The 16,014-nt window shown below is 34.8% G+C and overlaps 2 protein-coding genes across 3 annotated transcripts; one reads left to right on the top strand and one right to left on the bottom strand.

Moving 5' to 3' along the window:
* Positions 1–37: 37 nt before the first annotated feature.
* Positions 38–1,601, bottom strand: LOC122527411. 2 transcript variants are annotated; one of them, XM_043651582.1, is made up of 4 exons: positions 1,372–1,601; positions 620–1,216; positions 292–551; positions 38–214 (listed from the first exon to the last, which is right to left on the bottom strand). In XM_043651582.1, the coding sequence occupies exons 1-4, from the start codon at positions 1,439–1,441 to the stop codon at positions 206–208; spliced, it is 936 nt and encodes a 311-aa protein (XP_043507517.1). In that variant the 5' UTR covers positions 1,442–1,601; the 3' UTR covers positions 38–205. The 2 variants fall into 2 exon arrangements, with proteins under 2 accessions (XP_043507517.1, XP_043507516.1); XM_043651581.1 differs by having other exon boundaries at positions 38–209.
* A 291-nt stretch (positions 1,602–1,892) lies between these two features.
* On the top strand, positions 1,893–2,955 carry LOC122527412 (steroid receptor RNA activator 1-like). The gene is made up of 3 exons (XM_043651583.1): positions 1,893–2,100; positions 2,186–2,668; positions 2,737–2,955. The coding sequence occupies exons 1-3, from the start codon at positions 2,082–2,084 to the stop codon at positions 2,931–2,933; spliced, it is 699 nt and encodes a 232-aa protein (XP_043507518.1). The 5' UTR covers positions 1,893–2,081; the 3' UTR covers positions 2,934–2,955.
* The last annotated feature ends 13,059 nt before the right edge of the window (positions 2,956–16,014 follow it).

Below are 16,014 nucleotides of genomic sequence, written 5' to 3'. Positions count from 1 at the left end.
TTTATTATCATAATAAAATTACAGAAATAGACGAGAAGGTGGGTAATAAATAATTAATTGAAAATTTTCATCTATTTGACGAAAGATAGTACGCTTTGTAATTTATTGTTAATCAGTTGGTATCTAGACGAACGCATGATTTTAAGAAATTGCGAGCAATCCTCAAAATTTGATAATTGGATTTAATGCATATTCTTATTCATTTTTAACTATGCTGAAAAAACAATATAACAATATTGTCTTATATACAGATACAATTGACTTATATGTATAATAATATTTTGAAATTACCTCTATTGTCAAACTGCGATATGAATAAATTATGTAGACAAGTTTGATTAAATCAACGATACCCCATATAAAACTTAATGCTATATCAATTAAATAAAAACTGTCAAGGGTATGATTATAGAAGATACACATGTGTAGACATATATATGCAACGTATATTACTGTCAAGAGATTGAATCGAAAAGTATGTGCTTCAATTAAGAGTGACACGGTTCTACGTAATTCAAATCGAAGCCATTTTAATAATTTGTATCTAGAAACTAAATTTCAATATAAGCTGTTTGTTCTAGTATAAAATAATTTGCAAAAATTTTTATTGGGAACGTACCGTTGTTCATATCAGACATCTCAGAAATTGAAATGAAATGTTTTCCTTTCGTAATAACATTTAATATCGTATTTATTTGTCTAAATCTAATTTCGATTTTATTCATAAATACAGTAAAAGAACATATTACTATCGCACAAACAAAGTCAGGTAGTCGATCTAATATCCACATCAAAAGATATTGAAAGTCTGAATCGTTGTCTAATAATCCATAATAATCTATTAAATTGCACATTAGTACTATAAATATCGTAGTAGTAATTCTGACGATATCATTCTTCATACACAAAGTGTGATCGATCTCTATATTCAAGAACTTTACATTTTTATCAACGATATCTAATTGTTTGAATACTTCTTTTAGTTTTAAACACTGGCGCATGCTTGAAATTATTATCATAGGACACAGAAAGAAATTTATTTGAATTCGGAGATATCTGATAAGAAATGTATGATTTATGTCTCGAAATTTATAAAACAAGGCAGCTACATAATGCCTTATTATTACGCCATAACCAAACCAATAAAGCATTATTAATACAAAAACATGTATATAATTCGGCAATGTACTTGTGAAAAATTTGATAGGATATAAACCTGTAAAGAAAAAATATTCGTAGTCTGATATTGAAGTACGTATGTTCAAATTTTTTTAAAAATTAATTTTTAAAAAATTTTTATACTTTCACTTTTTAATTATACTTTTTAATTATATTTTTTTTTATACTTTCACTAATTAATTAATATTTTACCTAATAATATTGTTATACTCAGCAATAACCAAGACTCTTGGTAAATATTAGAAGGGTAAAGCAACTTCATGATTATGTTCTTTCACTATGAAAGTTACAACTAAATAGATTTAAATCGTATTTCGTGTTATGTTACGTTCATATATTAAATTTATCAATAATTTAATACAGGCTTGCATGTTAATTGATATTGAATGATTAATGAGGAACTTTATTATATTCTATTTATAACCTGTATATAACCTCTACTATTTTATAATTGGTCAATAATATTTTTTTCCTATTTAATGTTATGCATTTTGTTGCACGCATTGTTCATAAATTAAATAAATACATATATATTGTAGTATATATATTTCTCTGTATATTATTATAATATAAAAAATATAATGGATCTTAGATTATTTAAATTTACAATTATATAAATGTAATTGTGATTGTAACAATATATTTTAATGAAATTAATATTTGCATATTATTTGCTAGTAACTTTTACTTTCTAGTAATTTGTATTGTTACAGTTGTCGACCGCGGAGTATACGATGACGAAATTGTGATTAAAAACATATGTTAATACCAAATAAGTAAATACATTTATAAATGTGTTTCTTAAATCTAATGTCGACATCAATTTTAAACCAATTTTATCCTATTTACTACTGTCTTTTAACATTTCTTCCTACGTAATTGGAGAAGATTGCAAATCAAAAATGAGCGAGGAAGAAACAAGTAACACAAATATTTTGACAAGATAATATAACTAATAATAACGCATAAGATATGAAAATATAGCTTACGTAATTTTATATTACAGGTCAGAATCTTTCTCTGCAGAAAGTTTTATTACCTGGTCATGATCCTGGATGGAATGATCCTCCAAAATGGGCATACTCTACTTCACAAAGTAGTTCTGTAACTCCTACTAAGAGAGTATTAAATAAGAGAGTGGCATTTCCTATGTCTTCTGTAAAAACTATAGATAAAGAATCTTCTGCAAAAAAACCACTAAACATGCCACCGCCAATGCAATCTTCTATTAGTTTAACAACAGCATCTCATCCCCCATTGTTATGTCCTTCAAACAAAAATACAGAAGAAAATATGACTGATATAATGATCGATAAACAGGTGACACTAAACATTGTTTTGAAAAATTTGGAATCTGTGATTAATGAACATATATTGGAAAAAAGTAGAACTGAAGAGCTAAGGAAGAGATTAGATTTATTAAAGGCAGTATGGCTTGAAGATAAATTAAATAATACAATATATAAAAATGTTTTAGATTTATCTACAGGTCAGTCTTGTGATTCATTTCTTAAATCATTATCTTTTATGAGGCATGAAAAAAAAATCTATTTTCAGCTTTACGAGAGGGAGATATTGAAAAAGCTGATGAAATACATGTTTCACTAATGATGCAACATGCTAATTTGTGTAGCACATGGATTCCTGGAATCCGACACATTATTTTGGAATTAAAAACTAAAACGAAAAATCTGGATGCAACGCAACTTCAAAGCTCAGAATTACATTTATTATCAACTAGAGAAAATGAATAAATGAAGATTCTTTGAGCATAAAGTATTTGCATACAGTAATTGCATTTCAATATTGACCTTATCTCTCATTTATAAGCATATTTATATATTAATTTAATTGATATTATTAAAATGTGAATAATAAAAAACTATATTATGAATATAACAAATTTTATTACAATAAAACAAATTCCATCAAATTTATATGTTTATATTATGACATTTATCGATAACGTGGAAACTTAAATGTAATTTTACAGTACTTGATATCCAAACGATTACAAAATTAATATTGCGATCTTATTTTTATATGCGTATGTTCGAAGAATGTTCTTATTTTCAAATTTGGCGCTTTTTGTCAGATGATAAACGATAAATAAATAGTAAGCTGTAACAGAGTTCTCCGATCTTTTGTTAGAGTTCGCTTTGCGACATTGAATTATTGTCTCGATTAGCGAAATCCGTAAATTGAAACATACGTACGTGTATTTGTTCAGTGTAACAGTGAATTTAAATCATACTTTGTTAACGTGTGTTCGTAAGTAAAAATATTAAAAAAATGTCATTTATAATTATCATTATTTAATGCTAACAACACGTCTAGCCGGAAACTGGTTTTATATAAACTTACATTGCTGAATATTTGGCTTGCATCGAGAAATTAGCAGTAATGCGTAATCGATTGATCGATTTTATTTATCGTATCGTGGTTCGATCGAAGTCAGTTAAAAGAATTGGACGTGTTTAAACGTGAACACCATATTGGAAATTCGATATCTTCGTTATTAAACATCAATCAAAAGAGTAAGAATAGAAAAAAAGAGTGAAAGAAGGGTTATTCGGTGAGTACGATTCATTTAATACTCATATTAAATACATAACATTTTTATTGTACCATGATATGCATGATTAATGCTTCGGTTTATCGAATCTGCGTTGCAAATTTTTTTTTTCCAACTTCTACATATTCTTTACCATATTATATAAAAAGCAATTTCATTACAATAAATAAGAGAAATGATCGTGTAGAAAATGACATGCGTTATATGTAAGTGAATACAAGTATCTGATTTCATAAATGTCGAAGCAAGTTATCCATTACATTGATCTCAATCAATCAAATGAACATTTACCATCGACGAGGAAAATATCGATCGAGTGTTCCATGAGCGTATTTAATATACTTAGAGATCAAGATTTGGTCTTTTTTTCTTTTTCTTTTAAACCACGAAATCAACTAGATGCCATCCTTGTTATACATCGTTCGAAATGATCTTTTTTTCTGATTAAATGATCGGCACGTATCGTATGTAAAGGGAAATACATTCACACGTACATATGTGTAGGATGGAATCTCTTCAATGCTTCTATAATATCTCACCCACGTGTACACGAATGATCAACGGAATTGCCCCCAAAAATATGTGTGCATGTGGTTGATCATTTATCTACGCATGAAAAACACTAAAATAAATTTCTTTCTTCTTTCTCATTTGGCATTCATTCTGTCTTATTTCGTTTGCTCACGACTGGTTACACGAAGTACGAAAAATGATCAAGTCTTCTTTTATCATAAAAGTTTCTTGTATTTCTCATTTCTCTCTTATGTATATTCACAAAGGACAATTACATCTTACTTAATAACATATTCTTCGTCTAAATGTACTCTTATCTCAATAATAGTCATCGATAGCAATGATCAGTTTAAATTATTCTATCGCTTATCGTCTATAAATCGCTACTAAACTCTAAGCATACAGTGTGTATGTATGTGTTTGTACGCGTGTATCCGTGTTTCTGTGTGTGTGTTTTTTTCCTTCTTATATCTGTACGTGTGCGTGCTGTGTATACGTGTGTATATGTGATTTATCATCGCTCAAAAGCACACCCGCGATTTTGTTTTTTCCTTTCGTTTTCTTTTTTTTTGTTGTTGTATGTGTATGTTGTTTTTTCTTTTTTTTTCTTTTTGTTTCGTAATTGATCCACGTGCATTTCGCGTCATTTTCTCGTTTCGATCGATCGATCGAAACCGAAATGCACGCCGATCGATGCTTTGACATATTTTATCGCTTGTCACGTTTCTCTTTTTTGTTGTCGCCTGCCCTAAACGCAATATCGAGAATTAAAGAAAACATGGAGTGGAAAAAGAAACAAGAAAAAAAAAATAATAATATAATATAATAATAATATTAATATAATAATAATAGTAATAATAATAAATTACATCGTCAACGTTCACGATGGTACGACAAAAAACGAAGATCACTCCTCGACGTTTAATTAATTACTTTGTCTTTACGAACATTCACGTTCATCTGTTCGCGTTCACCGATGTGTTGACCGACTTTCTTTTTTTTGTTACTGTTTTTTTAATTTTTTTAAATTTCTTTGAATTGAAAGTGAGTTTCTCCTCATTTCTTTCTCATTTATCATTGCTTCACTATTCCTTCCGCTCGCTCGGCTCTTTTTTTTGGCGCGATCGAACTCAGCGAAAGGCAATAAAACGCTTTACAAGTAAATATATATATATATATATAGATTTATATATATATATATATATAATATATATATATATTCATTATAAAACTTACATCTTAAACTTATGACCATCTATTTTATTAAATTGTCAATATATTAGATTTTATTCCATTCATCATTTTCTTCTTCGTCTTCTTTTTTTTTCATTTCATTTAACCTCGCGTAAATAAATATTCATAAATACATTTTTTTTGGACCCGACGCATGCGAAACGTTCTCTCAATGGATCACTTTGGGTCTCTCCTATTCTCCTCTTGTCTTTTATTATCATCTTTTCTCTTGTGATATTCCTTCTTTCGACTCGCTTATTCTTAAAATATTACAATTCTACGATCGGGAGAGACGATATTTCTTCGCCACAGATCGTTGAACGAGAAAATCGATCGCATAATGCAATCAACGATAATCGATAATCCTCTTCGATTTCGCGGAAAATTACGAAAAGAAAAGAAAATAAAAAATAAAAGGACAACGGTATTTCCTTTCACTCGTTTTCATGCTATATAATATCTCCTATTCTATTTTTTCTATTCTTTTCTCTGCTTGAACTTTTGTTCGTTCGTGAACGATCCTCGCGTCGAGAAACGATCCACCGAGATAACTTCGTGGTTTTGCGTCGTGGCCCGAATTTCGATTTAAAATTCTTTTTTTCTTCTTTTTCTTCTGGGTTCTTTATCCAAAAATATATGTACACATGTGTAACCGGTGTATACGTAGCGCTATATTCGTATGCCCTATTTCGGGGGACCCAGGAGATATTGTTTTGATACCGAAGTGCAAAAATTGCGAGCGACGCTCTCCTCTCATCGTTTCCTTCGACTTTCGATCGAAACTCTTTTCTCAATTCTATTTATTTATCTTTTTCTAACCGATGCAAGACGCCTCGCATGTATGTACGAGCTTCTGTATACGCGGTTAAATGTCCCGCGATTTTCGCACTTTGGGTACAATGTTCATTACATTCTACTATTTTACTTACGATTTCATTTCCATTCACCTCTTTCCCATTCACGAAAACTCTGCGTAACTGCACACTACGAAATAATCGTATTATCATTAATTAACCTGTTACTTTTAATTTACTTTACTCTTCTTTTTTTTTTTTTTTTTTTTTTTTTTTTTTTTTTTTGTCAATTTTTTTTTTTTTCCTGTGGATAATCCGCACCCCTCCACTTCTGATACTGTCTAACAACGGACACTGATTCTTGGGCTTTCCCCTTTGGAGAGGGAATTTCTCTCAACTGACGAAGATTCATTGTTTGGTGATGTATGATACAATGGTTTAGTATAATAGGGCTGGATCGGGAAGAAAGAGAGGGGTAGGGAAAAGGGGAGCGGTGCGTTGGATAAGAATGATACGAAAAGGTCAGAGCGTGCTTGAGTTTGACTCGGGTTTGGTGTTGCGATTGAAATTGATTGTGCCACGTTCGCAAAGTGAATTTTCAGGAATTAATAGAAAGTTGTTATTATTGGGTAGTTTATTATTATTATTATTAATATTATTATTATTAATATTATTATTATTATTATTATTATTATTATTATTATTATTATTACGTATTATTATTGTCATTAAAGTTACTATAATTAAGTAACGTACGATATGGATGGATCAGAGAAACGAATAAAAATCAATCCAAGTATCCAAGATAGATAAAAAGAGTTGAGATATGAGAGGTCCAGATTCGAGATTTGATTGGAAAATTGACAGGAATTTTATATTACGTTTGGAGCAAGTTTTTACGAATTTATAACGAGTTCTTTATTATTCAGAGATATATAAGCCGGGAGAAAGAAAAGAAAAGATCAGTTTGAGAAAGTATTGAGTTAGAAATACTAGAAATGATTAGAAAGATATAATCAACAAAATTATTTCCAATGCTGTATCATTTGATTTGAAACGATGCTTCGTAAATAAATTGCTAGAGATGGATGATACAAAAAAAATTTGCCAAGAACAAGCGGTTAAGATATAATAAGGGTCAAGTGAAAATGGTTAAAATGGGTTAAGCGGAAATGGCACACGAGAAAATTCAATTTCTACAATACGCATACGCTCGTTTACAAATTACGATCAGGACAAGGTCCCATCGAAATCATCAACAGAGATTTCTCCGACGATATTTTATCGACTTCAGATTTGCCCGACAACAGTTTTCATCGACAATGAGATTGACCGACAACAACATTAGACACAATTGCATATCGCCACAGACGTCGCCTAAGTTTGCTATGGTCTTTATTGCTTCTAGTACGTCGAATAGAGTCATAACCATTCTTATTGGTAGTGAAAATAGTTAATTATACAAAACTGTCTCGACCATATCCAGAAAACGATGGTTCTGTTATCGCAGAAGTTATATTATCAACTGAAAATAAAATATAACTAAACCTTGCATTATCGTTAGAAAAACCAATAACGAACGAAATATCACAATAATGTCATCGGTCAATGTCATTGTCGGTAATACTGTCGTCGGCTAAATCGATAAAAACTGTTGCCGGGCAAATCTGGAGTCGATGAAATATTGCCGGTGAAAACAGTGTCGGAGAAATCTGTGTCGATGATTTCAATGTGACCCATCAGGGACAGACGACACACACTTCCGGATGCCGATAATGTACCAGATCGTCGACCGAGCGATCCGGTTGATGCACTGCAAGGAGCGCAACAGGCAACGCCCAATTTAGAAGAGCAATTTGCGGCATCTTGGCCGCGCGAGGCCCCATGTGCTTCCGTTCGCGAGATCACCCGACGTCGGGGAACGATAATCGAAGATTAAATATCGAGCATCGTGGCTGTCGATGCTCGTTTCACTCAAGTTAGCAGAGCAAACAGCCAGACGAAATGGAATACCCGCGGACGGCGGAACAAACTTCCGGAGGCAAGCCAGTTAACCTCTCGGCGGGGTGGAGGGCGGATTAATTTTTGTTCACGCAAGAACAACTCGTCTAGCCCCCGCGATAACGAAATATTTTGAGAGGTTAAGAGAGGTTGGAAATTGAGGCGGAATGAGGTAAACGGATATTATCGAATTACAGTGACAAACGCGGGACACATTTCTCGTTAACTTCGTACAAATAAGGTTAGACTATGTGTAAATCGTGCGAAATCGCGCGAAGATGAAAATAAATACGAAAAATTTCGTGTTTGAAATATTTCACACATGTGGTTCACTACAAATAAAGTAGAAATTTCATACGAACGAAGTACGAATTAAATTAAATTGTTTTTGAAACTTGTGCTTCACGCATAACTGTGTGACTCTTACATAACTGTGTATCATCTTCCGAATACGACAGTTGTGGTAATCCAAACTTGCGATAAATTTATCGTAACGAGTTTAAAACTAACAATTAACATATGAAATTAAATACACGAAAATGATTCCTGTTCCTGAGCAAATTGATTATTTATATCTCGTCAACAAGAAACGTAGATAGTATCTAATGTTTATGGTTGCGGACCAAATTGAATTAAATTGCTACGATTCTGTATTCCTTCGGAAAAATCAACTTGTACCGTTGCTGTATCATTGAAAGATCGCAAATAATTACATAACGAGTCTATTTTGAACGTAGTTTCGAAACGTAAGCTTTCGAGCTACAAAAGATGGTAAATTTGTATGATAAACGTGAGGTGCACTCTGTGTAGTTTGTGTATTTTCAGTTAGTTTAAACGTTACGAGGTTGTTGTTGATAAAGTCGACGGCGAAATTACCGTCTCCCGGTTGCAATTAGGTTCTATGATAATGCTATTAACGTTGCGTATAAATTATTGAATGCTCCAGGTGCACGTTTACGCAGAAATTTTTCACCCTGGCAACGCTCCAAATGCACGCTTTCACGCTAGAACTGCGAACGCGTTTAACAGTTGGCCAATTAAATTTATTAACAGCGTATTCCTTCCGCCGCTGTTTATCGTAAACACGCGTTGTATGAATCTCGCGCGATACACTCGAATGGAATGCAAATTAAGCAGCGACGATACTCTGATTCTTTTCGAAACCTGCGTCGTGAAAAAAGAGAATTTTAATCATATAGCGAGCGATCACAATGTAACAAATTTTTTTCAAAACATCTCGCAACGAAAGAGTCGAGAAATATTCGAAGAAAAATCGAACGACACTTGCCATTTTTATAAACGGGGGATTTTAGCGAATTTCTCTACGAAACTCCTTCGCGATAAATTGCATTGTATAATTTATCGCTTTATAATCGTTCCGTGACATTTATTTGCTGACCCAGCCGTTTCACGATCGATGGCCCAAAATTGGTAAATTAACATTTCACCGGAAAATTTTGGTTAATTTTAAACGAGCATAGATTGTACACGAATTTCGAACTGGCCGAGTACTGGACGATACTCATGCCTCGTTAATGATTTACTTTATCGAGCGAAATAATCGTAGTCGAATTGAAATTTCACCGCATTGTTGCCCATTTTCATCCCACCGCTGTCCCATACGTTATTGTCAATGAAAAAAAAAAAAAAGTAAAATGATCTTCGTTAAACGATTTGTCAGTTCGTCATTGTTCAATTGTCGTTCGGCTGAATTTTACATCTTTAATTATTATTGAATGTAAACCGCACGAGAATAACGTTAACATACAGCGTCGCGTTATTATTATTGTTTCATTATCTGTTAATTACTTTGTCATTTATTCAGTGACCTATATAAATTTAAATACATAAATCTTGTAACTTTTGTTTTATACATTACGCGTTGATTAATTACCACTCAAAAGGAACACATTTAACCAAGCGTCAGACATTTCCTCCGAATCCTCGAATTAGATTATCGTAATGACAATTCAACGCAAATCCCCCAAAAAGTTGGTCGTTTCTACTTGAGAGAATTATAAAATTGCAGGAACAATGAAACAAAAATCATCTATCAAATACACTTTCGAGAATACCAAGAGGTTGATAACGTTCGCCTTTTCACCAAGAAAACTTACAATTACAATTTACCCTAAGTAGAAATAGTAGAGAAACGTATCAACTGGTCTTGGGATCCGGGGAAGCGAGCGAAGGGAAAGCGTGTTTCATTGCCGGAGAGGAGCAACTGCGAACTCGATATCTGGCCGTATATTCTTCGAATGGAGGCGTATGCCAAGTCATAATATCGGCTGTCCGTCAAAGGAAACGGGCAACAGAAAGCAGCTAGTGGATGCAATTTATATAAGCCATCCATACACAAAATGACAAAACGGCTGGCGGTGCGCGATCAGCTTTGCATCGTGCCTCCGATGCAGCCCGATAAACCTTCGACGGAATTGGAAGTGCGCGTTATTCGGGGCTTCGACTTCTCTCCACCGTGTGCCAAGAATACGTCAAATTCGCCTAGAATCTTACGTTCGATCACCTTCTTCGCAACCACCACGTCTCGCCCGTCGCTTTCAATGGCGATTTCGCAGAATGAGATTAACAACGCACGCCCATCAATAAATTGTACATCGATCTCTGGAAAATTTAACAACGCTAAGTAAAAAGGAAACTACGTGAAGATGTCATTTACGATTTATTGACAAACTTGACTTATTTCGTTCCAGTATTTTCTTCCTCCGGTATTTCTTTTCGTCAACGAACAAAAGTTCCAAGACACTCGCTCCATATCGAGTCTCCTTTGTTTTCACAGTAGTTTCAATAATATATAATAATATTATTGGGTTTGTGGCAGCCACTGTGCGAACACCGTGGCACGCTCCGCCGAAAATAGAAAAAGATCGGTCCTCGACGATATTCGGGGGTATCGATTAAACACCCGAGGACCGTTGGACGTTTCCGATATTTGCTGAATTGTGCAAATAAATGTTCCGCCCAATATATTTTTCAATCAATCTCGTATCACTGTGTCGTCTCTGTGATACGAAAACTTTTCGCCAGGGACTGGCGAATTTAATTGAAAAACACTTGGAAACCTTAGTGCCTCTGACGAGTGTCGGTGACGTAACTATGAGACGACATACTTTGTCGTTATCAGTATTATGTACCACGTTAACGAAGTTACTGTATTCCTTATTAAGAAAAGTTTGAACGCCGCGCGAAGAGTTAGACAGTTGATAGATTCATTACGTTAGCTACTGGTAGTCAATCATCAGAGAAACGTCAAGCATTTCGGAAGCAATCAAGGCTCGAACCTTAGTCAACTCATTAGTCAGCAAATCAGTCGGTCTTAGAAGCAATCAGGTATCCGATAGTCGATCGACGTTCAGAGCATTTAGGCTTACGTCAGACTCGCCAGCAATTAGATTCTACTTTCGATTTTCCCGAGCGGACGATTGTTAATTTATTTACCGTTCAACGAGAGGAGGACAGTCAAAGAGATTTATTTGTACTCAGTGATTAAAAAATAAACGAGGATAGTTTCTTTGTATTGAAGAATTTATAAAAAAATATATATATATAAAATTTATGAAAAAAAAACTGCTCTTAAAAAATCGTTAGATTTTGATAGTCTTATGTAAAAGAGAATCGTCGAAATTTTTTTTAGTAATAGATAGCATAATCTAATTTAAACCTAACCTAAATCTAAACATTCTATTCGCAAAATCATCGATTTATTAATTCCAATCTTATACAACCATACGAATAATCTATAAACTACAAATAATAGTTTTATATCTTGATAGTAATTTAAACTACAGATTTTTATGGATATTCGAAAACACAGCGAGTGACAAGACTATCTGAATAATCTCAAAGATAATTGTTCATCTACATTTTTCAATTGTATTCAAAAAAAAACATGAATTGTCATAAAAATCCGCTAGCTTGAAAAGATCCCTACAAGTTGCAATTTTTATTTTACAGCAGCAGAGTCACAGAAATCCATGAACGAAATAATTCAACGACCATCTGTCAGAAACACGTATATACACAAAAATATGAATTGTCATAAAAATTCGCGGTCTAATCGGTCGTACCACGAAAAGACTCCCCTACAAGCTGCAATTTAATGTTACAACAGCAGAGTCACGGAAATCCATGAATGAAATAACAAGAAATCAACCATCATCCTTTAGAAATCACAGAGAGAGAGAGAGAGAGAGAGCATTGATCATTAATAAGAGAAACTCTGGTGATGGACCTCGTCGAAATCGACGTAGATCGGAGACGCAGTTGCAAGCACGTAGTGCCCGGTTGCGAATAAGCAAATACGGGCGTGCGTTAACGAGAAGCAAGTTCCTCGGGCTGGAGCTAGTTTGTCAGTCGTCGGAGCAGCGCAGAGCTGAGAGGGAGAGGTGGCTGGGTGCTCAATCTACGCAAAGTTGCCTCTGTGAAATGACGGTCCCGGAGATGATGCATTATTAAGTCGTCGAGCTTCGAGTGCCTCGAGCCGGATAACTCTGGAACTACTCTCCCTCGCGAGAGGACAAAGAACCAGAGGAGAAGGAGCCAAGCTGCCAAGGAGAAAGTGAGAAAAAAAAAAAAGGAGGACTTGCCTGTCCTAAGCCTGACCCTGGTCTCATCCCTATCCAACAGCGAGATCTTCTTTTCTCACTCTCTCTCTCTCTCTTTCTCTCTGCCAATATACATTTTTCTTTGACCCCGGATTATTCTGCATTTCGGCCATCGGTTTTACATTTCCAACATTCTTCCCGATGTTGTTTCTTGATCGACCAGCTGGCGCGTTTTCACGCGGAACATGCGCGACTACTTGAATCTAGATCATTTCTCGCGAAATCGGGTGAAACAGTTGCCGCAATGAGAATTTTATCGACCGACTTTTTTCGGTCTGCGATTGGTTGTTCGTGAGGCTGCGATGGCTAATTCATTGCAGATCTGCTTTGGATGTGTGAGAATTAAATTTTCTAGATTCATTTCATTTTTTGATCGTCGGGATTTCAAGAACGAATCTCAGATTGCATCGTCAAGAGTCGACTGGACTGTATCAACTGGACGAATTAATTTCATTTTTGCTCACTGCTGGCCGGCAATGATCCATAAAATATGACAGAGCGTCGCAGACAGAATGCAGTGAGCCCTCAGTCGAAAGTGAGAGAATCTACTTGTCCTTCGAGCTGCGAGAGATTTCGGTTCCACTCGAAGTTAAAATCACGAAGATCCCAAAGTCCATTAGACACTGGGATTTACTTTGTCCAAGGATTTCTAAGTACCAAAGTTCCACTTAACGCTAGAAATTCTCGAAACTTAAATGTCCTGCAGATCCTAATTACCGTTTCTCCGATTACTTTATGTACGATTACATCTGGCACGTTTCGTACCATACAATAGAAACAGCTTTTACGAACCGAATCTTCGAAGGGAAATCTAGCAGGTTTTAATCCCTAACGTTGCAACTAACTCTGACAAGATATGTTTGAATGCTTAAAGTCTGAAGTCGTTTGTACATCATAAAAACGTTAGAGAATTTCAGTTCGCGGTAAATGTATGTCTTGAACTGGTTAGCCGAGTCATTTTTTATTCAGAGACATCTGAAAATTAGGGAACTAGCAGTTAATAAAGTTGGGTTAAGTTTGGTCTTGATCTTCGTAAATGAAACTACAACACGAGTTTTTAATATACGTGACACGTTAGATCAATAAATATTTAGAAAATTTGGAGCCTTAACAAGTCGAACACTATGATATTACATATATTATAATGCCGTAGAAATCTCGTGTAAAAATAGCGAACTAAGCGAATTTATCACATCCTCATTTATTTATCGCTTTCTCTTTCACTTAATTTTTGGATATATGTTTATATGAATTATATATTATATATGTTTATATGAATATTTAGATATACATGTTTCTTATAAAATAAGAAAGTGAAGATATCACCTCTTCCATCAGGTAATTTAGGTAATTTTCCTAAATATCTGAACAACAGCCAATAAAAAGACAATCGTTCGATACCAACAACGACTAAGCTTCACGAGCTTCACAATCCTCATGTTCTTCTTCTCAAGATTTTTCACTATATAGCTTGCTAACAAAGTGCTTGCTAAGATCGCTCTAACGATGCCTCGTCGGCGAGAGAACAATTTCGGCGTCTCCGTTTTCCCTCCCCCCGGCCCCCTAACAGAAATTTCAAGATGTAAGGCGACGAAACTTTACGTGTCTTAATTGTCCGTTGTTTGACCATTTGAATGCTGCGACAATGGCGAATAAAGAGAGAAAAGGCAGCCTTTTCCATGGAAGCGGGTAGTGAAAAGAAGACGCCCTTCTCTTTGTGCTTGCACAGTGTCCCCGCCACTCTGAAAAGATAGTGTTCCATCCTCGCTCCCTCTTTCTTTTCCCCCGCTCGCGTTATCGTAATACTTCTGACACTATTTAGGAACTCCTTATTCCCACGCTGTTCTATCGCCTTCTCTTAGACAATATTCAACCATAGACTTGAAAACTGCTCCGCTTAATTCCACACAGAGGCAGATACCTCGCCTCTGTTTAATACGTGCCCCTCATAATCCTACAGAAGCGCCGGACAGGAAAGAACCAAGACTTTGTTCTCGCTCGATTAATTATTAAAAGGTGGAAGACCCGTCGAGCCCCCCCCCCTTTCTCTCTCTCTCTCTCTCTCTCTCTTTTCTGTTGCCTGCGTTAATCGACTAATTAAAAGAGCGACATCACTTTTTTAAAATATCGTAAGTTATATTACGAGCAAATAGATCGAACCGTGGACAGATTCTTGTCAAAGTCGAGTGTGAAACGAAGCGACTTACCTCTTGCGCTGGAATGACGTGCACGTCGAGAATATTTTGTCCCAAAATTGCAAGTATTTTCTCAGTGTTAAGTATATATTTAAGTATAACCCAGGCGAAACAAATAATAAATTTATTACTCCTCGATAATTTCTATCCGGTGATGTCACATCGACGAGCTCAAAAAGAAAGCGACGAATTTATTGTATACGGCTCGGTCGCTCGTTATGGTTCGCAATCAGTTGCCAGCGCAACATGGTTAAACGTATAATGATAATTTATGACATAACAATGAACTTAGGATACGAGATATCGTTCCATTGAAGTATATTCCAACTTTGACTGTTTGGCAGTTTTCCCGACAAGCTTTCTGGCGGATCATAAACCACTCATGTTTCTCATACATGTTTCGCTCGTGGAAACATCAGGATTTGTCGAACAACTGTTTCACCGCTATTGTGGCCAGACTTTGACACATTTTCGTTCGGAGACATTAAGATTGCAGTAGTAGAAAGAAGAACGCGTGGTGTTAAGAATTTAACGACATAAAGAATTCCATAAAATAATCAGAGTTCTCAATGGAAACACAGGACACAATAACACTTTGTAATCTTCGGTGATTCTTTGAAGTAATAAAACAATAAATTGTACTGTAAATTCATCAATTTATTTCTTATAAATCAGTCAGCCCCACTTGATAAATCGCCATCGATTTGACCAGACACAATGACGGTCCAGTTTTTTCACACGACACGAAAATTCCCATAAATTCTTGCTTCTAGTTGGTTCGTCGATGAGACACCGAATCGATTGGCAACTAATAGAAGAAACTTGTATCCCATAATGGTATTTTCGTTCAGCAAGAAAGAACTATCGTTTCCAGCGCATCGGATCATTCGTTTTATGGCAAT

The sequence above is a fragment of the Frieseomelitta varia genome, unplaced genomic scaffold, assembly GCF_011392965.1.
Source record: "Frieseomelitta varia isolate USP_RPSP 00005682 unplaced genomic scaffold, Fvar_1.2 scaffold_217, whole genome shotgun sequence".
Taxonomy (NCBI): Eukaryota; Metazoa; Arthropoda; class Insecta; order Hymenoptera; family Apidae; genus Frieseomelitta; species Frieseomelitta varia.
Note: the sequence above shows the minus strand (reverse complement) of the source record. Positions and strands in the feature narration are given on the sequence as shown.